At 38.5% G+C, this 25,711-nt stretch overlaps 1 protein-coding gene across 2 annotated transcripts in view; it reads left to right on the top strand.

Annotated features, from left to right (window-relative positions):
- Nucleotides 1-14,055, top strand: part of LOC311276910 (uncharacterized protein) — a 71,976-nt gene extending 57,921 nt beyond the window's left edge. Inside the window, exons 1-3 of one of the 2 annotated variants that reach the window (XM_084386919.1) lie at nucleotides 5,130-5,240; nucleotides 12,477-12,597; nucleotides 12,780-14,055. In XM_084386919.1, the coding sequence (XP_084243045.1) occupies nucleotides 12,540-12,597; nucleotides 12,780-13,858 (1,137 nt within the window). In that variant the 5' untranslated portion in view covers nucleotides 5,130-5,240; nucleotides 12,477-12,539 and the 3' untranslated portion in view covers nucleotides 13,859-14,055. Of the gene's footprint in view, nucleotides 1-5,129; nucleotides 5,241-12,476; nucleotides 12,598-12,779 lie in introns of those variants that run through there. The other variant, XM_084386920.1, reaches the window with a different exon arrangement.
- The last annotated feature ends 11,656 nt before the right edge of the window (nucleotides 14,056-25,711 follow it).

Genomic DNA, 25,711 nt, shown 5'->3' with positions numbered 1-25,711 from the left:
GTCCACGGAAGTTAGTGATGTGGTGTTCGCGAACGAGCCGGCTCTAAGAGCCGATTCTTTGTAGTGAACGAGAAGAGCCGACTCCCGTCGGGGAGAGACGAATCTTTATTTGGGGCGGGACTTCACAAAGGAAGACAGACTAGGATCATACCATTATGTGAAAGGAAGGGGGACATACGCTCAGAAGATTACGAGTCTAGTGTAGGCCATGTACACAGAGCCAGGGCCGTTTCAAGATATTTGGGGGCCCTAGGCAAAAGAGTGAAGTGAGGTCCCAAGTCCTCCCTCAGGAAATTTTTTAAAATTCAGATGGGATTTCTTGTATTCTGGTGCATTTTAAGAGTCATGAATTATCAATTGGCACAGACAGAAATTTAAGCAAAGCACCTAAAAAAAAAAAAAAATTCTCATAGCATATCATGAAAGTGAAGTGTGGAGGATTCGATATTTACTTTACAGGAAAAGAACTTCACTTCCCATAATGCCACAAACAGCAACGTCATACGCAAAACTACAGGTCCTTGCACACTGTGTCCGAAATTTTCGCATGCGTTTTTTCGTATTCATGAATATTCGTGATTCGGTGGCTCTAAATTGTCAAAACACTATTCAAAATGCTTGCTACGGACGCGAAAAACGCAGACCGTTTTTTTTTTTTTTTTGACGGACGAAAGTTTTGGAGGCAGTGTGCAAGCGTGATTGACATAGCGTGAGGTCATATTTATTTTTTAACGTGCGAAAATTTCGGATTGCGAATTTCGGACTCACGCCGCCTTCACACTGGCAGTTGAAATCAGCTCCGTAATACGCAATACGCGCCCAGCGGACGTCGTACACAACGGTGAAAAGCGTCGGAAGCCTCGGAATGGCCACAATATTGAATTGTACAATATTTAAATATTTAATTATTTAATTGTATTAACTGCACTAATTACGTTATAAAATCATTAAAATAATAAAATGACATGACAACTAATCATTATAAAATCATTATTTATTTTATTAAAAGTTAAGAATCCAGGTTTGTTTATCAGTACCATAGCAACGCTAACTTCCGTTGGGATTTTCGGATAGAAACCGTCCGTAGCCTTTCGCAAGAGTTCAATTTTTTGAACGCATCCGGATGGCCAACGGACACGATTTTTTCCGCACCGCACTCGTTCGCACCCGGTTCGGACCCATTCGCATGCGGTCTGCGAATCTCCATAGGAAATGAATGACTTCCGGTCGTTTCGCTGCCGTATCGGAGCTGATTTCAACTGCCAGTGTGAAGGCGGCGTCAGTGTGCAAGGGCCTACCTGTTGCGTACGGTACAAAGTGTTGATGGAGAAGAATAGAAGGACAAACGCGAAGGAAAGGGGCATTTTTCTCCAGATGGAATAGAAACACCACCAACGGAAAATGATAGCCTGCGTACACCTAAAATGTAACCGGACTTGATGGATTATTTTGTTTGGACCTAACTGCATGGGAGTCATAGGACCAGCTCATTTTGTTTGGAATTGACAAAGTTTTTACTGTGACCGCGGGCAGACAGCCGTGACAACACTTCTCTAGCTTTTGCCTTTATTCGCAGAGATGTGAAAATACGTCAGACAGTTGTATTTGGAGATAATAATGGTTTACTTGCCACTGTCTCTTTGGCGTTTTTCCTCTTCTTCTTTCTTTCTCTGTCTTTTGGAAAATCCTGAAAGGTATGAGCGCTTCATGATGACATTTTTAAATTTAAATGCCCGCGTAGCGCGCTGAGTGTGGGAACGACAGTTTCTCTTCCACTGACAGCTAGTGGGGGACCTGATGGGGGGTGCGCGACGGTGGATGTCACTTCAACATTACAGTGATTAGGGCACTCATAGTGTTTGTCGTTGCATGGCGGAATCCCTCTAGTTTGGGGGGCCCCTCTCACGGAGCAGTACTGGAAAGTGATAGCGCTGTCTCACTGTGGTGGTTTGTTTACAATGGTTGATACTGTTTGACGAGGGCAGATACACAACCTAAACGACCGTGCGGCCATCGGGGGCCCCCTTCAGCTGGGGGCCCTAGGCAGCTGCCTACCTTGCCTACCCCATTGCGACGGCTCTGCACAGAGCGACAGAGAGGCGGGGGAGCTGGATTTAAATCCTCATGTTAAAGGTCCCATTGCATGGATTATTTTATTATTTTAGAATGTTTCCTGGGGTGCCCTTATAATGTTAGTATGTTTTTTAGATCAAAAGTTGTTATAATTTAGAAATAAAAGGCATATTTCCTAACCTGATTTTAGCCTCTGATTTGAACGCTCTGTTTGAAGGGTATGAGACTTCAGTGTAAACGCCCACTGCTGTGATTGGCTGACATGCTTGCATATTAAATATCTAGCATTACATGTGGAACTCTCTCGAAAACTTTTACTATTACAGCTATTATACGTTTTTATTATTACAGCTATCGGGATTAACGAATCGTGGGAAGTTTAAGTATTTAGATCTATTCCCATTGAGCAGATGACAGCCTGTTGATCGCGTGAATGAAGATCTTATCATTGCGCCACAGTTTCTGCACTCACACTAATGATTTCACCAATGCAAACATGAGGTAAGTACAGTAAGAGCTTCGTTGTGCAGTGTAACAGCGTCATTGATTTCATAACGAGTTTTGGCAAGTGTCCAGATAAACTCGCGCTGTGTGATTGACAGCTTGGGCGATTGGAAAGGGATTGGTCTTTGATCGCTTTCTGTATATATTAATCACAGTTTAAGTAAGATTATTTTCATCCTACTAAGAGAAACGATGTGAAGTTGATCGTTTAGTCACTGGCTTGATTTACTGATGCATAAACAGTATTGAAAGACTTTGAGAGAAAGATTATCTGTCTGAACTTGAACAATTACACATCAGAAATTCACATAACCCACTGGTTCTTCAGAGGCTCGGATGAAGGAACTAAAAAAAATACTTTTGTGTTCATTTGTACATCCAAACACTGAGCAACTGCCATGCTTCGCTCGTTTGCAAGCCATGAAGTCTCTCGAGGAAAAAACAATATCACGCTCGCGCAGCTCATTTTCTCATGGGCGGGCCAAATTCTCTTTGCGGGCAAAGAAGAGAAAGGGGAGGTAACCTTTCCCCTTATGACGACATAAGGGGAAGATTTCTAGATTCGCCCGTCTGAGCTTTCATTTTCTCAAAAATACCCAGGGCTTGGTTTACACCCATCAAAATGTCTAGCCACTGGGGGACCATAGGCAGGCTAGGGAAACCTCATAAAGTGACATTTTCATGCAATGGGACCTTTAAGACTTTTGCCTTTATTTATTTGATTTGTTTGCTGTGGTTCTGTGTTCATTTGTTCAATGAAAGTTTTATTAAAATGTTAAATAATAATAACTGTGTATTTTTTTGTCACCAAAAAACTGAATAAAAAATTGTTTAACAACACATAAATCATTCACAATTGCTAAATTGGGCTAATATAGAAAACTCTGAGTGATACTAAATGAAGAGCCATTTGTGAGCCGTAAGAGCTGTCTCTCCTAAGGGAGCCAAAACAAAAGAGCCGAATCTTTGAAAAGAGCCAGACTTCCCATCACTCAGACTGATCTCATGAAATGGCGTATGTATGTATGACACGCCAATTCGTATTTCCATTTTTGGCGTGCTATCAACACGCATAATCGCTTTTCAGCGTGTTTATCAACGCCGTTGACTTAACGTTACATTACCCTCTATATAAATATATATGACTTACCCCAACCCGGTCCCTAAACCTACCTGTCACTGGGGTTAATACCATTTATGAGTCTTCCCCTACCCTCACTCGGACATTTAACGGCGTAGACATACACGCGGAAGATGACGGCGTGGACATACACGCGGATAGCTCAAAATGCGTATAGATAACACGCCACTTGACTTGAAAGTGGCGTGTATGTTTACGCAAAGTCATGATGTCATGTTGCATCACTAATGGAAGTGATGATCCAAATAGTGCTGGAAAGGAAAGTCCACAAATGTAACTCCACAGTCCAGTTTGCTGGTGATCACCCTTTGGTCATAGTGTGAGCAACAACCCCCATTGTTTGACATGCTGCCTCCTTTATACTGTCCATTTTCCTGTTTCCTGTCATGCACACATGACAGGCAGACCCATGATCATTTAAAGACATAAACACATAAAACAGATAAGAGGAATAAAATGGACTAAAATGACTAAGACAACGTGTAAACCAAAGTGTAATCCCCGAGTAAAACTCTAATATACATAAAATCATCTATATAGAGTGATAACATGTGTCATGTGTGACAGTGTCACAAAGTAGTTGTAGGTAAATAACAGACGTGGCGCTAACACTGGATCGAGCAACTAAGCGATTAACATGCTTTTGAAGAGAGCTAAATGTTGTGCAGTTCCAGGTTGTGGAAAACACAGTAGTTGCACTGGATTTGCAGAGAGCTTGAAATTAAAAAAACGATGCTGTGCCTTCTATATTGGATCCGACAGGAATGGCGCAACACACTTACGTGAGTGAAAAAGTTTTTACTGTATCACTATTGCTGTGTTACAGATCGTTTGATATGTATCCATATGTATGTAATCCATATGTATGGATTATGTGTAGGCTACATGTCTAACCAAAATCAGCAGTGACCAGTGATTTCTGATATGTAATGATTCATGTAGGCCGACAGTCAGATGTTTTTGTCTCAAAATATTTCATTGACAGTAAATCAACCAGTGCCTAATCTGTCAACTTCACATTTTTTCTCTTAGTAGGATGAAAATAATCTGTTGTGTAAACCGCTTTTAAATTATATATATAGAAAGCTATCAAAGAACGCTCCCTTTTCAATCGCTGGAACTCAATCAAACAGCGCAAGTGTTCTGGACTCACACCAAAAAGTCAAGATTTAAATTAAAATCAACAATATCAGTTAACATACAACAGTTGAAGGAGTCGAGAAGTATACAGTTGCAAACTCCTTAGCAGACATTTGAAGTTTGAATCCCTCATCAAACATATTTCTGGAGATATTGTTGGCATAATCTCAAACAAGATAACAGATTATTTTAGTAGTATCAAATCTATGAAGGTAGTTTAATAGGGATTGGTTTCCGCCAGGAGAGGGCGCTCGTGCAACCAAAGCAATGGCACAGATCCGAGTCAGGAGAAGAAGAGAAGTGAGCGAGGGAAGGGAACATAAACATGTGAAGTGGAACACAGCCGTTCATTCAGCCCTAAATCTGAGGTTTTTTTCAGACTGTGAGTACATTTAATTTGATCATTTATTATGAGGAATCTAAATCCAAACGACGAAACGAGTCAGTTAATTTAGTGAATCACTGAAATGAACCGACTGATGTTATACACTACACTCGTGAAGCGTAAACTCGTTACTCAATGTTTTTTCACATTACAGTATGTGAAGATTATGAGTTGTGTTTTCATTTAATGAAACCTGGTAAATAGAGTTTTTAATGCATGTAAATCATATCTAATGTAAGAGCAACATAAAAATCAGCTAAAGGAGTATAACTGATATACAGGACTAATATTTATTTGTTTATTTCTGTTTTTGACTATTATAACAACAGCACTGAACTGGACAAACAGTATTATTTAAACTTTTTAAACACTGTAATTTCTGCAATTTCACTATCTCCTGACATACAAAACAAAACATACAAAACAAAACACACTTCTATATCAATAAATAGAGTCTGGAATAGTGATATATGTCTATGTGCACTGTCACTAAAGTTTCTTTTTTAAACAAATCTTTGGAAAGGTAAACAACCAGGTAATTAATAAAGTATGTAAAACTAAATCGCATAAAAACATTTTAAATCGCCTAAATAAAAAAGCATTACTGCTTTAGTGTAGCTTAATAATCCCAGTTGCTTCTTTTTATTTATAACAACAGGGGATCAACTCCTAATAAATATAAGCACGACAATAACTATTCGATGTGTTGTTTGATTGGATAAACAAAAGTGAAGAGAATGGATCATGCATGCATCACGCATGCATTTGCTGAAATATGCAAACATTGTTAGAAAAATAAACAAAACAGGGAATACATCATCGCAATTACCAAGTCCATCTCACCTGGCATGTTATCAGAATTATTAATGTTTTTTTTTCTGTCTAAAATAAATGTTATACAGTAGGTGTAGGAGCCATTTATGTTTATTGTTTGCATAATATTTTATTTTGTTTGGATATATTTATATTAGTATTTGGGACACTGGGTGACAGTGATTAGATGCACATGGTTGTATATAAAGGGGCATAGGTGACAGGAAGTGGTAGCCACAGGTAGGGGGAGTGCACACAGTTCTCACCAGACCACAGACAACAGAGCACAGATCAGAGTACACACAAACAACTGGAAACAAGATAAGAAATCAACTGGTATGTTCATCTGTTTGTACGATTTACTACAATAAACCACAAACCTCAACTGCAATAATCTCTGGAAAATCTTTGTGTGTCTGCGTAAAAACTTCACTCCTACCTGTGTGCAGGATGGCAAGCTAAAGGTACAGCAAGGCAAGGATTGCCAATACAGTAGGTGTTAATATAATTAAAGGAGTTTTAAACAAGTGGGTCGTGTTAAAAGCGTAATACGGTGGCCATGCCAAAGCATCAACCTGGTGAGTGAACGACACTATGAACGCGACTTCACGAGACTAATGATGAGTATAGACAACAGAGAAAATTCAATTCAGCGTTTTTATTTCCAACATCCACTCATGTTTTTTGTCTACAGCAACGCTCCCAAAAAGCTATAACGAAGCTGCCAACATTTGAAACTCCAAACGCTTGCATGAGATATTCAAAGTACAGCAATTTCTTCATCCGTTTGCAATATAAATTATATTTCTAAAATAATTTTAATTACAATGGTCACGTTCGGGAAACTGCACACCTCTCTGCTACTATTTTGTTTTATTTTTCTTATTAACTTTTATTAGACTGCAGACCGAGACAAAATAGGCATACTTGATATTTTAATATTTTTTTAAATGGGAGATATCACTGCCATTCCGAGTTTATAGGATACAGTTTCTTTTTTTCATCTGCAGAATAAAATAAATTGCATAGAACTGATCAGCAACATTAACTTAGGAATCAAAAATATCAAATAAAGTTGTGTAATCAAAACATTTTTATGAAAGATAAATTATGTTTGACAGGGATCGAATCCCCAAGTCGCATGAACGGACACGTTGCCATTAGAGCGGTCAGCGCTGAACAACAGGCAAATAAAATGCAGATTAGGCTAATTAAAGTTACAAAAGTTATTCTGTCAAGGTCATTGAGTGATTTTCTTTTTCTTTTGTTCTTTGATTAACATTTATGTTGGCAGTGGGTATCTATAATAGGCTGCTGTCAATGCACGGATCCTATAGAATGACTGTTTTTCTTTTTTAACGTTTAAGTTCACTTAAAGGGATAGTTCACCCGAAAATGAAAATTAGTCCATGATTTACTCACCCTGAAGTCATCCTAGGTGTATATGACATTCTTCTTTCAGACGAATACAATTGGAGTTATATAACAAAAAAAATCCTGGCTCTTCCAAGGTTGAGAATGGGTGGATGACTTTGGAAGTCCATTAAAGTGCATCTATTCATGATTAAAGTGCTCGAAACGGCTCTCCGGGGGGTTAATTAAGGCCTTCTGAAGTGAAGCGATGCATTTGTGTAAGTAAAATATCCATATTTAAAACTTTATTGACTAAAATAACTAGATTCCGACTTACGCTAAAAGAGTAACACTTGAAATTGACGCACAACGTAATGCAAGAGCCAGTAATTTTTTACTCCTTCAGGGGTAGTAAATCATGGGCTAATTTTCATTTTTGGGTGAACCATCCCTTTAATACAAAACGGGGATATTTATTCGAACATGAACAATGAACACAGAAGTGTTCTCTTTGGCACGTCTTGTGCTTAAAGAATGGTATCAAGAATTGGAATTGATTTTCTATTCATATTTCTTTACTACTAGCCTTTATAGAAAATATTTTATCCATGCTATTACATTAGAATAAATATGTGTATGGTATATTTTTCCCAATATTGTTGATGTTCGTCTGGTAACTGACTGTTATGATCGTCATTGCGATACTTGTGAGACATCGTCAATATACGATAACATCGTCATATCGCCCAGCCCTAGTCTGCGTCCCGCAGTACTACAAACTAAGCCTTAAAGTTACTCCTCCCATGAAGAAACAGTCATGGAAGACTAACTTATTTTGCTTTCAAATCTTATGAAGTATGAAATAACAGCTATTAGTAAAACATAAAATACATTATACAATCAGATGAATACCCTCATAGTCATTACTCTAAACCAGGGCTATTCAATTAGTTTCATTAGAGTGCCGGATTATAAAATCAAAAAGTTGAGGAGGGCCGGTGGGTTTAGCTGATTTATTGAAACATCATTTATTACTTATTGAAACATAACTGTATTAATAAATAAGCTAAAGTAAACCTAAAAAAGTATTGTATTTACTTGGAAATGTGGAACCCAACAGTATGCACATTTATAAGACCATAATAAATAACTTATTTACAGTTGTAAAAACTATACACACAACAAATTATAAATTCCTCTACCCACCCAATAAATCTAATGCAATACAATTTACTATTAGGGTTGGGTATCGTTTCATTTTTAGCGATTCCGATTCTGCTTATCAAATCCGGTTCTTATCGATTCTTGTTTCCGATTCCAATATTTTTTGGAGGGAGAAAAAAGGGCAAATACTTGAAGAATAAATATTTCTACCTTTTATTCTTGCAAATTTTAAGCAATAACCAATAAAATGGCTAAAGTGAAAGAGTCTCTTCATATAAAGGTGTTGATTACATTATTACTCCAGTAGGTGGCAAAAATCAACTGTTTTTTTTTATTTATTTTTTTTATTATTTATTCAAGACTGGAGAGATTCGAACTAGTTTTAAAAAAAAAAATAGATTATTAGACTAAACATGTTATTCTGAGTAATTGTGTGATGTATGTAATCATGATCTCCATTTTAAACGAAATAAAAATGATTGTTTGATTTTAAGCCACACTGAATTAGGGACCGTTCACATATCGCGTCTAAAAATGCATGGAAAAGCACGGCCGCGCTGCTTTCACCTTCTTTCCACAAGCGCTTGCGCTCCCGTGGCGTCTGTCGTTGCTTGAACTGCGCTCTCCATGACGATGAGGAAGTATCAGCAAAGGATTAATTGATTTATAGCCCTTGCATTAGCTTTAGAAATAAAAACCCGCCCTTCAACTATGATCAGCTGTTCGGCCGAGCTTTTGATGTTACAGAAAGGTCGGTTGTTTTTTGTCACATGACCTGCGCACTGCTTGCGGCATTCTGAAAAGTTGAGCTCGCATGCTCGTTACGCACACAGCCCACGGCACTTCTATTATGAACGTGCTTGCCGCACGCCTACATTTGAAATAACAAATTTGAAAGTCAGGAATCGATAAGAGGAATCGTAATGTGTGCGTCTTATCGAATACCCGGTTTTTGGAAATTTGTTACCGGTTCTAAAATGGAACCGGTTCTCGATACCCAACCCTATTTACTATAACATAGTATTCAATATAAATATTCCACATTTCTGCCCAAACCATGGTAAATTACTACAGTACATTCATGGTAAATGTTTGTAAGGCTGGTGATTAAGGGATTTAGAGTCTTCTAACTTCATTCATGGCACAATGTTTCTGCTGTTTACCTCATCAGTCGTGTTGGAATGGTGAGGCTGTTTCATCCGATTTAAAACTGTTAAATCATTGAGTGATTTGTGGCTTGTAACAGACAGGTGTGTCAAATTGAACCGCTTCTCACTATTAGTATCAACGATGTTTAATAATAGTGTCCGGGACCGGGAGTAAACGCAACTCCTTTAAGTTATCCACTTTGCTGCGAAGTTCAAAGTAATCTTGTTAAACTGAAAAGGTTTCTCAGTTCAGTCTGAGCGCTCGCTCATGGTACGCAGAATACATATATCCGTACAGCTGCATGCGCCACTGTGGCCACGCGCGTATCTAAACAAATTTAACCGCACCACCAGAATAAAAGGAGGAGGAGGGAGTTTGGGGGCCAGATAGAGATGATTGGCGGGCCGCATGTGGCCCACGGGCCGCCAATTGAATAGCCCGGCTCTAAACCTACCCTTCCAAAAAAAAAAAAAATTTACTGTGGAGTTTCATTTTTAAAATACTTTAAAAACTGAAGGAGAAGAAGAGCAGTTCTCGTGATGACATCAGCGAATCCAGAGGGAGGGGCTCTGGTGACATCGCAAATGGCTTTTTCATTAATATGGACATAACTTGAGGTAGGGGTGTAATTTGTAGGGGCGTAGTTCGTAGTATTGCGGGACGCAGTCAGAAGGGGTGCTGGAAAAAACTGATTTATATGTAGAGCGATTCTATCTTCAACCGATTTGCATCGATTCACAAATTTCAAAAATTGACTTTTTAAAGTGTTACACTTCTTTAACCGCAGTACTACTTAAAGTTACTCACAGTTATTGACGTAAATCACAATAAGCCGCAAACAAGGACTCAATGCGTTGCTCGTGCTGACGGACACACACCCGAAGTATGCCGCCTCTCATATGCATGCGATCTCAAATTCAATTCTCTTTCACAGCTACACACACACACACATTGTGTGGACTGTGGAGTATTCAATGTAAACGAAGTCTGTTATGTCCTACGTGAACGAAAACAAATGGGAGAAATTCAGATGTGTAACTATGTCCGTGCATTCATTCTTAAAGGGACAGCGGCCTCATAAACTCTTGCCATCCGTTTCATTAATAGTAATAAAATAAAATAAAATCTCACTGCTTTTGACTGAATCACTTTATTATCTTTAATATGAATCAATTTATATTTAATTCATGCAGTGAAGACAATAAAGTGTTTTAATTTTACATTTGATCATTCAATTTCGGTAGTATTTCTAACAACACATTGTGACAATGCACTTTCATCTTTTAATAAGCAGGAAATAAATGTGATTTATAGAGTGCATTTTTCTATATAGCCTAATAATAGTTAATATTCAGATGAACGGAATAGATTGAACGCAATGTATAGTTTAAATGAGTGCCACAACAAAGATGGCGTCTTTGTCGGTCCAGTTTGGAAATACCGGATGCAAGATGACGTACAAATTGGCTAAGCTTAAAAGAGTGATGGCGGGGAGAACGAATAGGTTCAGGTTGTGTGCGGTCTCATCTTTTCTGAGCCGACGGAAAGTTGATTACTCCGGCGAACGGCTATTTAATTTGCCTCATGAATCTACCAGTAATCTATGTGCATATGGAATATCTTGCTGTTTGTTGTGGTAACAGAGAGTAGCGATTGCAGCGTTAATGGAGTTCCAGTTATCATCAAGAGAGACTACGGGGATAAAGCAATCTCTTCAAAGGTATTCGAAGTATCTGATTGAAGACAGAGCTGATCGTTAACTCGTGTAAAAGCAGTGGAGTGTGAGTAACAGGATATTAAATATCAAGTGCGTTTATTGCGGGACTAACTGACTTGATAGTTTCTTTTACTGGCCTTTGAAACACTGCAGAAACCTTGATGGAACTAAATGATTTTGGCTGTTTTCCTTATTCCTCCTTTGAACAATTATTCCAATCCAAGACTATTTAAACTGTGTTGAAGAGGGTTTTGAAATGAGTGAGCTGTGTTGTTTCTATGCTATTGGTTTTGTGTATATTTATTCCTAGTCACATGGTGATATGTGTTGTGATGAAATTGGTACACTGTCATGGTGAATACACTATTATGTATTTTGAGTCGTAGTAGATTGGTTTTCCTTTGGTTTACTCTTACAACATTAAGGATTCATGTTAATTAACTGAGTACATGTGTCCTGTGTTCTCTTTCCTTCTTGACTTGACCTTATTAAACAATAATAAGGACATTTTGACAGAATATCTATCTATCTGGCATCCCAGAATAAATGTAAGAGGGAAAGAGTTACAACATAAATAAACCTATGCTACTGTACCTGAAAAACTTTATTTAATTTGTATATTTTTTTCTATTGTATTTGTCCTATTGTTTGTAATTTGTTTCTTTGTTCCTATTTTTTATAACAAAAATACAAAAAAGCAATGCTTTATTACAGAAGACTGACTGTGTATGATTATTGTAGTCAGCTTAAAATGGATTTGTTTTATAATATTAGGTTGACTAAAATAAACTAAATAAATGTCAAGGTTCACATTTAATTCAGTAGGATATTTTTCTTCTAGACCTATTAAACTTAAAAAGAAAAGTAACACAAAACAGTAAACTACTATCAAATCTAAGCACGTCAAATTGTGGCTTTGGAGACGCTCTGAAAGGGAGTGAATTTAGCATCTGCTAAATGAGAAACAGCGACCACAATTCACACCACAGCTGTTAATGAGATTTTAAATGCTGGGGAATATTCCCATCTTCCCACAGGTGAAGAAGAAGCAAGCAGGAGGAATTACTCCAGGAGAAACTACTGACATACTATTGTAAAGAATGGAGTTTAAAGAAGAACCCTGCAGAATAAAAGATGAAGATACAGAGGAACAAATAGGTTGGTGTTTCATTCTCTTTAATGACTGCTGAGGAACATTTAGATGTATTGTTACATGTCAGTTTTCATTTAAAACTAGATACTAGTAGACTCAGTAGTAAATTAGATATGTGCTAAATTAAGTATTAACTTTATTTCTTTGTTTCTCATTTGTCCTTTTTAATTTAATATGTTGATTTTAGACCTGATGGAAGTGAATGAAGACAAACACCATCATTTCACAAATGAAGATGTAAAACTGACATATAAAAATGAAGACAAACAACATCTGTTTCAAAAACCTCATCATTTTAAAAATGAAGATGGAAATGCAGTCGTTTCAAAGACTAAAGAGGATTTCACACAAAAACAAGCTGGAAAATCTGGAGTCAAAGGATATTTCATCTGCTCTGAGTGTGGAAAGAGTTACAGACAAAAGGGAAACTTAAATGTCCACATGAGAATTCACACTGGAGAAAAACCATTCATATGCACTCAGTGTGGAAAGAGTTTTAGACATAAAGCAAACTTAAATGTGCACATGAGAATTCACACTGGAGAAAAACCGTTCACATGCACTCAGTGTGGAAAGAGTTTCACGCAGAAAGGAAGCTTAAATGAGCACATGAGAATTCACTCTGGAGAAAAACCGTTCACATGCACCCAGTGTGGAAAGAGTTTCATTCAGAAAAGTGTTCTTGAAGATCATCTGCGCCGTCACTCTGGAGTGAGGTCATTCAGCTGTGACCAGTGTGATAAAACCTTTGTTTTGGCATCAAGCTTAAAAACACACCTTAACATTCATACTGGTGTAAAGCCTCACTTTTGTTCTTTTTGTGGAAAGTGTTTTTCACGACTGCAAAATTTACAAGAGCATGAGACTATTCATAATGGTGTGAGATCTCATGTTTGCACTAACTGTGGAAAGACTTTTACTACGTCCAGTGCCTTAAAATCACACCAGAGAATTCATACTGGAGAGAAACCGTACAAGTGCTCACACTGTGGAAAGAGTTTCACTCGGTCAGGAAACCTGAAATATCATGAGAGACTTCATACTGGAGAGAAACCTTACAAGTGTTCACACTGTGGAAAGAGTTTCGCTCAGTCAGGAAACCTGAAAGATCATGAGAGAATTCATACTGGAGAGAAGCCACACCAGTGCTCTTCATGTGGGAAGAGTTTTACCCAATTATCTAGTCTACTGACTCATCAGAAAAAACATTGCTCGAAGGTCTCTAATGAGCAAATGTTCATGTTCAGATCCATCACTTACAAATAATAGACTTACAAGTAAATTACTTGACTCATATTAATCAAAAGCTGGATAATTTGCTAAAATTAGCAGTGAAGTTTGATTGTTTGACAAGGGGAACCTTTGGGGAAGGTCAAAATAATAAATAATAATAATAATAATAATAAATTTGGCATTTATGTAAAAGTGGCAAAAATAGTCTATTAAATCATAATCCATATTTCAAACAACTTGTTTTATCTGTTTGGATGTGATGCATTAAGATAATGAAAGCCTTTTTTACACTGAAATCATTCTGCACAATGTGAAAACATGAAAAATAAAGATGAACAAAACTATATATATATATATATATATATATATATATATATACAGTACTGTGCAAAAGTATTGCATAAAAGTATTTTTTTAAAAAGTCCGTTATTTATATCTTTTGCTGTAGTGTGTCAGTAGGAAATACAGTTTACATTTCCAAACATTATTTTTGCCATTAATTGTAATAATCCAGTGAGATTTGTGTATGCACAAGGGGTCTGACGACAGCCGGTATGATCTGATCTCACCATCATCGAGTCCGTCTGTGATTATATAAAGAAACTGAGACAAACTAAATCCAGAAGAACTGCGTGAACGTCTCCAAGATGCTTGAAGAAACCTTCCTGCAAAGCTACCTGAAAAACTATGCGCAAGTGTACCTGGACAAAAGCCGTTTTAAACGCAAAGGGTTGTTACACCATATATTGATTTGAATTAGTTAATAGAAGTTAAATCATAAATAAATTCAATTTGTGATTTTATTTTTGAAAGCATTCTCACTTTACAGCATTTTAACACAAGTGCCAGTACTTTTCACAGTACTGTAGCTTTGCAGGAAGGTTTCTTCAAGGATCTTGGAGACGTTCCCGCAGTTCTTCTGGATTTAGTTTGTCTCAGTTTTTTCTGAGACAGACTCGATGATGGTGAGATCAGATCATCCTGGCTCTTGTTAGATTCCTTGTGCATACAGAAATCTCACTGGATTATTACAATTAATGGCAAAAAGAATGTTTGGAAATGTAAAGTGATATTTCCTACTGACACACTACAGCAAAAGATATAAATAACTGACTTAAAAAAAAATTAACATGTGTGTATTAACATGCCTAAAGGCCAATTTATACTTCTGCGTCAGGTGCGCGCAGTAGGTACGGTGTAGCATACGCATATACGTGTATCATACGTCGTACCCTTCGCTGTACCCTGACGCGCACCTCCTCAAAAATGTAACTACACGTCGCGACGACGTGGACCGCAAGATCTGAGATTGGTCGGCTTGGTAGCATCGCATTTCCTCCTACGCATTTCCGGCGTGTTCTTCTGCACCGCTCATCATTTTTAAATTCGGTTCAACCATCAACAGGTTCACGGGTCGCACGTACCATCTCCTCCGACGCCTTCTCTGGTTTCTGCCTTTTAGTTTTAGTAATTTCACTAAAATTAACTGTTTTTCCTCCTCGATAAGCTCCAACTCCAACATGATCCGCTCTCTTTCAGTCGCTTAGTAGCCTAAACTCAAAACAGCCGCGAGGAATCTAAACACAGTGGAACATTAAAACCCGCCCCCTGCCAACTAGCGTTTCGGTGGTGTAACTGCAGAGCAACACAGACATAACACAGAAGTATAAATGCTCACGACGGCGTCGCCGACGTGCAGTACGTACACTACGGCGTACACTCGACGCAGACGTATAAATTGGCCTTAAGACTTTTTGCACAGTACTGTATGTATATATGTACAGTGAGGAAAATAAGTATTTGAACACCCTGCTATTTTGCAAGTTCTCCCACTTGGAAATCATGGAGGGGTCTGAAATTGTCATCGTAGGTGCATGTCCACTGTGAGAGACATAATCTAAAAAAAAAATCCAGAAATCACAATATATGATTTTTTAACTATTTATTTGTATGATACAGCTGCAAATAAGTATTTGAACACCTGTCTATCAGCTAGAATTCTGACCCTCAAAGACCTGTTAGTCTGCCTTTAAAATGTCCACCTCCACACCATTTATTATCCTAAATTAGATGCACCTGTTTGAGGTCGTTAGCTGCATAAAGACACCTGTCCACCCCATACAATCAGTAAGAATCCAACTACTAACATGGCTAAGACCAAAGAGCTGTCCAAAGACACTAGAGACAAAATTTTACACCTCCACAAGGCTGGAAAGGGCTACGGGGAAATTGCCAAGCAGCTTGGTGAAAAAAGGTCCACTGTTGGAGCAATCATTCGAAAATGGAAGAAGCTAAACATGACTGTCAGTCTCCCTCGGACTGGGGCTCCATGCAAGATCTCACCTCGTGGGGTCTCAATGATCCTAAGAAAGGTGAGAAATCAGCCCAGAACTACACGGGAGGAGCTGGTCAATGACCTGAAAAGAGCTGGGACCACCGTTTCCAAGGTTACTGTTGGTAATACACTAAGACGTCATGGTTTGAAATCATGCATGGCACGGAAGGTTCCCCTGCTTAAACCAGCACATGTCAAGGCCTGTCTTAAGTTTGCCAATGACCATTTGGATGATCCAGAGGAGTCATGGGAGAAAGTCATGTGGTCAGATGAGACCAAAATAAAACTTTTTGGTCATAATTCCACTAAACGTGTTTGGAGGAAGAAGAATGATGAGTACCATCCCAAGAACACCATCCCTACTGTGAAGCATGGGGGTGGTAGCATCATGCTTTGGGGGTGTTTTTCTGCACATGGGACAGGGCGACTGCACTGTATTAAGGAGAGGATGACCGGGGCCATGTATTGCGAGATTTTGGGGAACAACCTCCTTCCCTCAGTTAGAGCATTGAAGATGGGTCGAGGCTGGGTCTTCCAACATGACAATGACCCGAAGCACACAGCCAGGATAACCAAGGAGTGGCTCTGTAAGAAGCATATCAAGGTTCTGGCGTGGCCTAGCCAGTCTCCAGACCTAAACCCAATAGAGAATCTTTGGAGGGAGCTCAAACTCCGTGTTTCTCAGCGACAGCCCAGAAACCTGACTGATCTAGAGAAGATCTGTGTGGAGGAGTGGGCCAAAATCCCTCCTGCAGTGTGTGCAGACCTGGTGAAAAACTACAGGAAACGTTTGACCTCTGTAATTGCAAACAAAGGCTACTGTACCAAATATTAACATTGATTTTCTCAGGTGTTCAAATACTTATTTGCAGCTGTATCATACAAATAAATAGTTAAAAAATCATACATTGTGATTTCTGGATTTTTTTTTTTAGATTATGTCTCTCACAGTGGACATGCACCTACGATGACAATTTCAGACCCCTCCATGATTTCTAAGTGGGAGAACTTGCAAAATAGCAGGGTGTTCAAATACTTATTTTCCTCACTGTATATATATATATATATATTAGGGATGTAACGATACACGTATTCGTATTGAACCATTTGGTACTAGGCTTTCGGTTCGGTACGCATTACAAACCGAACGATTCGTTGGACCATTTTTCCTACCGGTGCGACCAAAATTTTGTGAGTCATTTTTAATGTGATGACCAAATCATTATTTGTTCATCCTTCAAAGATTACCCCCATTTATTAAACAAAAGGAAAGCTTACTTATTTTTTTTTTTTTATTGAAATTTATCTGCCATTTTTCTTTTTGCTGTATCGAAAATGTACCGAACCGTGACAGCACTGTGTCGTATCGTTCCGAACCGTGAATTTTTGTACCGAAAATGTACCGAACCATTACACCCGTTACATATATATATATATAAGGAGGAGGGTAATTCGCTCCTGAGAAACGCAATAGTTGTTGATAATACTGAAGGAGCTTATACAGTGCCTTGTGAAAGTATTCGGCCCCCTTGAACTTTTCGACCTTTTGCCACATTTCAGGCTTCAAACATAAAGATATAAAACTGTAATTTTTTGTGAAGAATCAACAACAAGTGGGACACAATCATGAAGTGGAACGAAATTTATTGGACATTTCAAACTTTTTTAACAAATAAAAAAACTGAAAAATTGGGCGTGCAAAATTATTTAGCCCCCTTAAGTTAATATTTTGTAGCGCCACCTTTTGCTGCGATTACAGCTGTAAGTCGCTTGGGGTATGTCTCTATCAGTTTTGCACATCGAGAAACTGAAATTTTTGCCCATTCCTCCTTGCAAAACAGCTCGAGCTCAGTGAGGTTGGATGGAGAGCGTTTGTGAACAGCAGTTTTCAGTTCTTTCCACAGATTCTCGATTGGATTCAGGTCTGGACTTTGACTTGGCCATTCTAACACCTGGATATGTTTATTTGTGAACCATTCCATTGTAGATTTTGCTTTATGTTTTGGATAAAGTTGGTTATGTCTTGTTGGAAGACAAATCTCCGTCCCAGTCTCAGGTCTTTTGCAGACTCCATCAGGTTTTCTTCCAGAATGGTCCTGTATTTGGCTCCATCCATCTTCCCATCAATTTTAACCATCTTCCCTGTCCCTGCTGAAGAAAAGCAGGCCCAAACCATGATGCTGCCACCACCATGTTTGACAGTGGGGATGGTGTGTTCAGGGTGATGAGCTGTGTTGCTTTTACGCCAAACATAACGTTTTGCATTGTCAGTTTCATCTGACCAGAGCACCTTCTTCCACATGTTTGGTGTGTCTCCCAGGTGGCTTGTGGCAAACTTTAAACGACACTTTTTATGGATATCTTTAAGAAATGGCTTTCTTCTTGCCACTCTTCCATAAAGGCCAGATTTGTGCAGTGTACGACTGATTGTTGTCCTATGGACAGAGTCTCCCACCTCAGCTGTAGATCTCTGCAGTTCATCCAGAGTGATCATGGGCCTCTTGGCTGCATCTCTGATCAGTCTTCTCCTTGTATGAGCTGAAAGTTTAGAGGGACGGCCGGGTCTTGGTAGATTTGCAGTGGTCTGATACTCCTTCCATTTCAATATTATCGCTTGCACAGTGCTCCTTGGGATGTTTAAAGCTTGGGAAATCTTTCTGTATCCAAATCCGGCTTTAAACTCCAGGCCCTGGCCCTGGTCATCTCTAGGCTTGACTACTGTAATGCTCTTTTGACCGGACTTCCAGCATGTGCAACAAAACCTCTACAGATGATTCAAAATGCTGCAGCTCGTCTTGTCTTCAACGAGCCCAAGAGGGCCCACGTCACTCCTCTGTTCATCTCTCTGCACTGGCTACCTCTCGCTGCTCGCATCAAATTCAAGGCATTGACGCTTGCTTACAGATCTATCACAGGCTCAGCTCCCTCCTACTTTCACTCACTCCTACGAGTCTACATCCCTACCAGACGCCTACGATCGATCAACGAGCGACGTCTCGTGGTTCCATCACAGAGAGCCACAAAATCACTTTCCAGAACATTCTCATTCACAGCTCCATGCTGGTGGAACGCTCTCCCCGGCCTCATCCGGAATGCAGAATCACTGGCAACATTCAAAAAACAGCTGAAAACCCATCTCTTCCGTGAGCACTTAACCTCATAAAAAATAAATAAAAAAAAAACCTTCGAAACATCACTTATCAGGCTTATGCTACTCTGAATAATGCCTGAACTTTGTATTCTGAGCACTTCTTGCGTTGTGGTTGTTTTTGCCTCTTCATGATGACTCGCTTAATTTAGTCCTAATTTGTAAGTCGCTTTGGATAAAAGCGTCTGCTAAATGACTAAATGTAAATGTAAATGTAAACTTCTCCACAACAGTATCTCGGACCTGCCTGGTGTGTTCCTTGTTCTTCATGATGCTCTCTGTGCTTTAAACGGACCTCTGAGACTATCACAGAGCAGGTGCATTTATACGGAGACTTGATTACACACAGGTGGATTCTATTTATCATCATTAGTTATTTAGGTCAAAATTGGATCATTCAGAGATCCTCACTTAACTTCTGGAGAGAGTTTGCTGCACTGAAAGTAAAGGGGCTAAATAATTTTGCACGCCCAATTTTTCAGTTTTTTATTTGTTAAAAAAGTTTGAAATATCCAATAAATTTCGTTCCACTTCATGATTGTGTCCCACTTGTTGTTGATTCTTCACAATAATTACAGTTTTATATCTTTATGTTTGAAGCCTGAAATGTGGCAAAAGGTCAAAGTTCAAGGGGGCCGAATACTTTCGCAAGGCACTGTATATGAATACAGTGATAGGCATCATATTCCTATAGGTAGACGTGGATCAGCTGAGAGTCAGCAGATGCAAGCTTGACTAACGTGACCTGCCAGAACTGACGCTACGCTTGATTAATGAAATAAGGTTTAAGATTAAGTTCTTACACTGTGGTTATTCCTTGTATTTTGACAAACTTTGGTTAAAAAAATAATAAAATGGAACTGGTCATGTTTTACGCTTATCTTATAACTTGCATGAGCTTCTCTATATGTAGTTAAGACAATAGTTTGGCAGTGCCACAGATCTTCCTCTAGATTGTACCATTTGCTTTCATTTCAACCACGTGACCTCCATTGTGATGAAAAAACAACTTTTTTTGTTCAAAATGTACAAATATTTATATAATGAGCAAGTACATTATGAATTGATCTTCTAATCTAAACCATGTTTTTGTCTTATTCTGAAACACTATGGCAAGCGTATAATAAGTGTTTATATTCTTCCAATTTTAGACAGAGCGGGACGCCAACTGCTGCGGAGTAAGTGAGTACCTGCGTGACTCGTTATATAAATTTGAAGCTGAAGCTGGGTTTTTATTTTAGAAACAAGTCATGTTTTTCCTTTGAGGCCAAAAGGAGGCTTGTTGCTGCCACTTTCATGTCAGTGCTGGACTATGGTGATGGTACATGCATGCATGCGTCCATTACAAGCTTGAAATTGTTGGATGCTGTTTATCATGGAGCTCTTAGGTTTATCACAAACTTTAAAGCACTTACTCATCACTGTTCCTTGTATGATCGGGTTAGTTGGTCTGCATTGTCCACCCGTAAACTTAATCATTGGTACATTTTTATCTACAAAGCTATTCTTGGTCTGCTTCCCCCATACCTTCAATCTTACATTAAAAAGAAAGGTACAGGAAGATATTGTCTTCGTTCTGAGGACTTATTATTTTTATCTGTCTCTCAAGTCCGGACCGAATTGGGAAAAGGGGCGTTTAAGTATGCGGCCCCCTGTGCTTGGAATCAGCTGCAAAATGTCCTGAATCTTAATGAGCCAGTTCCATTGGTTGATTTTAAATTACTTTTAAATGACATGGAGGCTACACAAACTGGCTGTAGATGTTATGACTGACTATTCGGACGATCCTTGCTGTTGTTTATCGCTTGTGATAATATATATGAAACTTTGATATTTTATGACCTTATAACTATTTATTACCGGCATAAATTGTTATATGTTATATGTTGATGTTATATGTTATATGTTTTTATGTCTGCAACCTTGTTAATTGTGCTGCTGCCTGTCTTGGCCAGGACACTCTTGGAAGTTTTTTTTTCTGATTGAATAAAGGTAATAATAAATAAAGAGAGAGAAGTAGCTCAGGCTACAATGTTCTTCCGCAAGATGCATAACGTTTTGTTTATTAAGTGCCAAAAGTTGTCTCTCAACATTGCGTTACCACGCTATAGGGGTTATCTCCCTCCTTTCACAAATACTGAAGCCTGATTGCATCGTGCCGGTGAAATAAACCGGCCAATGATGCACAAGTCCGTGAGCTAGGGGAGGAGCCTCCCTCTATACAGCGTGACACTTACCGTCTTTGAGTCAGAATCTTTCTCCTTCATGAAGCAAGTATCGAAGCATCTAATTACTTCTCAATGTAAAGCCGCTTTGGAACAACCTACATTGTTAAAAGCGCTATATAAATGAAGATGACTTCTCACTGTTAAGTCAAGTCAAGTCAAGTCATTTTCATTTTCATTTATATAGCGCTTTTAACAATGTAGATTGTCTCAAAGCAGCTTTACAGAGATAAATGTATAATTTAACGTAAGATTGTTTTGGCTTTATAGCGGTTCTTTAATAAAGTTATTTTCCAGCTAAAGTTAGTTTTGATTGATTCGCTTCCGTCGCAACGATCATTTGTTTTTAAATTAGGGCCGCCAAGACGACACCATTCTCTCTACACAGACTTTAAACGCGAACCTGTGAGAAACGCTGATGGCGTTCAGATGCGCATTAAGAACGGGTTCTATAGTTATGTGCGTTTGAATATATGTGTGCAGGTTTGGAATTCCCTACAAACCAAACCTAAACAAATTACTGGTGTTTCCTTATAGTTTTGATTCAGAATTTTATTTCATTTTATCAATTCGGGGTAGATACGCAAATTGAGTTTTCCCGATGACGCGTTATCTGTAGAGTGGGAAAGGGATCCTCCATAGGGAGAGACTAGTTGGCACTTCAGCACTGCGTTGACACCGGGTCCAGGCGAAGGTCCTTCATCAGATCTGGAAGCGTAGATGCCATTCTTCTCATGATGTAACAAGTACATCAGGATTTATGGGAAGTGTTCCCGGTTCCAGCTGACCTAATCTATGCAGCCTAATATTTAATTGTAGAAGTCTATAATGTATTATGTGAACGCTATGTCAAAGAGATGTGTCTTTAATCTAGATTTGAACTGACAGAGTGTGTCTGCTTCCCGGACAATGGTAGGAAGGCTGTTCCAAAGTTTTGGTGCTAAATAGGAAAAGGATCTACTGCCAGCAGTTGATTTAGATATTCTAGGTATTATCAACTGGCCGGAATTTTGAGATCGCAATAGACGTGAAGGAGTATAATGCGTTAAGAGCTCGCTCAAGTACTGCGGAGCTAAACCATTTAGTGCTTTGTAAGTAATCAGCAATATTTTAAAATTGATGCGATGTTTAATAGGGAGCCAGTGCAGTTTTGACAGAACCGGGCTAATATGCTCATACTTCCTGGTTCTGGTAAGAACTCGAGCTGCTGCGTTTTGAACTAGCTGTAGTTTGTTTATTAAGCGTGCAGGGCAACCACCCAGTAGAGCATTACAATAATCTAGCCTTGAGGTCATGAACGCATGGACTAATTGTTCCGCATTTGTCAATGAGAGCATATGACGTAATTTAGATATATTTTTAAGATGGAAAAATGCGGTTTTACAGATACTAGACACGTGACTTTCAAATGAAAGATTGGTATCAAAGAGCACACCCAGGTTCCTAACCGACGACGAAGACTTAACAGAGCAGCCATCAAGTGTTAGACAGTATTCTAGGTTATTACGTGAGGAAGTTTTTTGTCCAATAATTAGAATCTCTGTTTTTTCAGAATTTAGAAGTAGGAAATTACGAGTCATCCAATTTTTTATATCAGCTATGCATTCTGTTAATTTAGTGAATTGGTAAGTTTCGTTAGGTTTTGAAGAAATATAGAGCTGAGTATCGTCGGCATAACAGTGGAAGCTAATTCCATGTTTCCTAATGATATCTCCTAATGGCAGCATGTACAGAGTGAACAGCAGCGGTCCTAGTACTGAGCCCTGTGGTACGCCATACTGAACTTGTGATTGATGAGACATCTCTTTATTTACTGCTACAAACTGATAACGGTCAGATAAGTATGATTTAAACCATGCTAGTGCAATTCCACTAATGCCAACATAGTTTTCTAGTCTATTTAAAAGAATGTTGTGGTCAATGGTGTCAAACGCAGCACTAAGATCGAGTGACACTAATAGAGAGACACAACCACGATCGGATGATAAGAGCAAATCATTTGTTACTCTAACGAGAGCAGTCTCAGTACTATGGTATGGTCTAAATCCAGACTGAAAATCCTCGCAGATATCATTTCTTTCTAGAAAGGAACATAGTTGTGAAGATACTGCCTTTTGGAGATATTTCCATCTCTTTGTCTCTAGGATACGTACCAAAAAACTTTAAGCTGGCTATGATTAAACCGCTTGTTAAAAAAATGCAACTTGATCCTTCAGAATTAGTCAATTACAGGCCGATCTCTAATCTACCTTTTCTGTCAAAGATACTAGTATCTTTGACAGAAAAGGTAGATTAGAGATCGGCCTGTAATTGACTAATTCTGAAGGATCAAGTTGCATTTTTTTAACAAGCGGTTTAATCATAGCCAGCTTAAAGTTTTTTGGTACGTATCCTAGAGACAAAGAGGAATTAATGATATTAAGAAGAGGATCTATGACCTCTGGAAGCATCTCTTTCAGTAGCTTAGTCGGTATAGGGTCTAACATACATGTTGTAGATTTAGATGATTTAACGAGTTTAGTAAATTCTTCCTCTCCTATAGCAACGAATGAATCAAATTTTTCCTCAGGGAGACTACAATGCACTGCCTGATGCGATACTGTAGTAGACGGTTGCATAGTTATAATTTTATCCCTGATATTATCAATCTTATAAGTGAAGAAGTTCATAAAGTCATTACTGCTGTGCTGCTTGGAACCTTCTGTGTTTGAAGCTTTCTTTTTCGTTAGTTTAGCCACTGTTTCAAATAAATACCTAGGATTATGTTTATTTTCTTCTAATAGGTTTGAAAAATAAGCAGATCTAGCAGCTTTTAAAGCCTCTCTGTAAGCAATCGAGCTCTCTTTCCATGAAATGCGAAATACCTCTAATTTTGTTTTCTTCCAGTTGCGCTCCATTTTTCTGGCTGCTCTCTTAAGGGCCTGAGTGTGCTCGTTGTACCACTGCGTTGGATTATTTTCTTTAATCTTCTTTAAGCACAAAGGAGCAACTGTGTCTAAAGTGCTGGAAAAGAGAGAGTTAAAAGTTTCTGTTGCAATATCAAGTTTTTCTAAGCTATCCGGGATGCTAAAATGATGAAACTGATCAGGAAGATTATTAATAAAGCAATCTTTAGTAGCAGAAGTGATAGGTCTAACATATTTGTAACACGGAGTCGGCTTTGCAGCCTTGGCTAAATGTAATTTACACGAGACTAGATAATGATCTGAGATGTCATCGCTCTGCTGCAGAATTTCAACGGCATCAACATCTATTCCATGTGATAATATTAGATCTAGAGTATGATTACGACGATGAGTAGGTCCTGACACGTGTTGTCTAACTCCAATTGAGTTTACAATGTCTTTAAATGCCAAACCCAATGCATCTTTTTCATTATCGATGTGTATATTAAAATCACCAACAATTAGTACTTTATCTGCAGCCAATACTAACTCTGATAGAAAGTCCGCAAATTCTTTGATAAAGTCTGTATGGTGCCCTGGTGGCCTGTATACAGTAGCCAGCACAAATCTCAAACGTGATTTATCATTTTTACTATATATTTTTTACATTAAGCACTAACACTTCAAAAGAATTATATTCGAAACTTGATTTCTTAGTGGTTTTGAAAATATTACTATAAATTACAGCAACACCACCCCCTTTGCGTTTAAGACGAGGTTCATGTTTATAACAGTAATCTTGCGGGGTGGACTCATTTAAAGTAATGTAATCGCTTGGTTTTAGCCAGGTTTCTGTCAAACACAGCACATCTAGTTTATTATCTGAAATCATATCATTAACAATGAATGCTTTTGAAGTAAGCGATCGAATATTCAGCAACCCAAGCTTTAGCATTTGCTCATCTGTATTATAGCTGTTTTTTATTTGTTGAACATCAATTAAATTTTTAACCTTAGATAGGTTTAAACATTTTTTGGATTTCCAAAATCGGGGAACAGACACAGTCTCTATATGATGATAGCTAGGTGAAAGAGGCTCTATGTGATGGGATTTATCTGACCTGGGTGACGCGAGGCCGCTAGCAGACGGTTGGTTTAGCCAGTCTGTCTGCTTCCTGACCTGGTGCCCAATTTGTCATGTTTGAGCTCTAAGACTATGAGCCATATTACTAGATAGAAGAGCAGCACCATCCCAGGAGGGATGAATACCATCTCTTTTCAACAGGTCAGGTT

Source organism: Rutilus rutilus, assembly GCF_951802725.1.
Source record: "Rutilus rutilus genome assembly, chromosome: 18".
Classification (NCBI taxonomy): Eukaryota; Metazoa; Chordata; class Actinopteri; order Cypriniformes; family Leuciscidae; genus Rutilus; species Rutilus rutilus.
The sequence above is the reverse complement of the archived record's forward strand: the minus strand, read 5'-3'. Positions and strand labels throughout refer to the sequence as shown.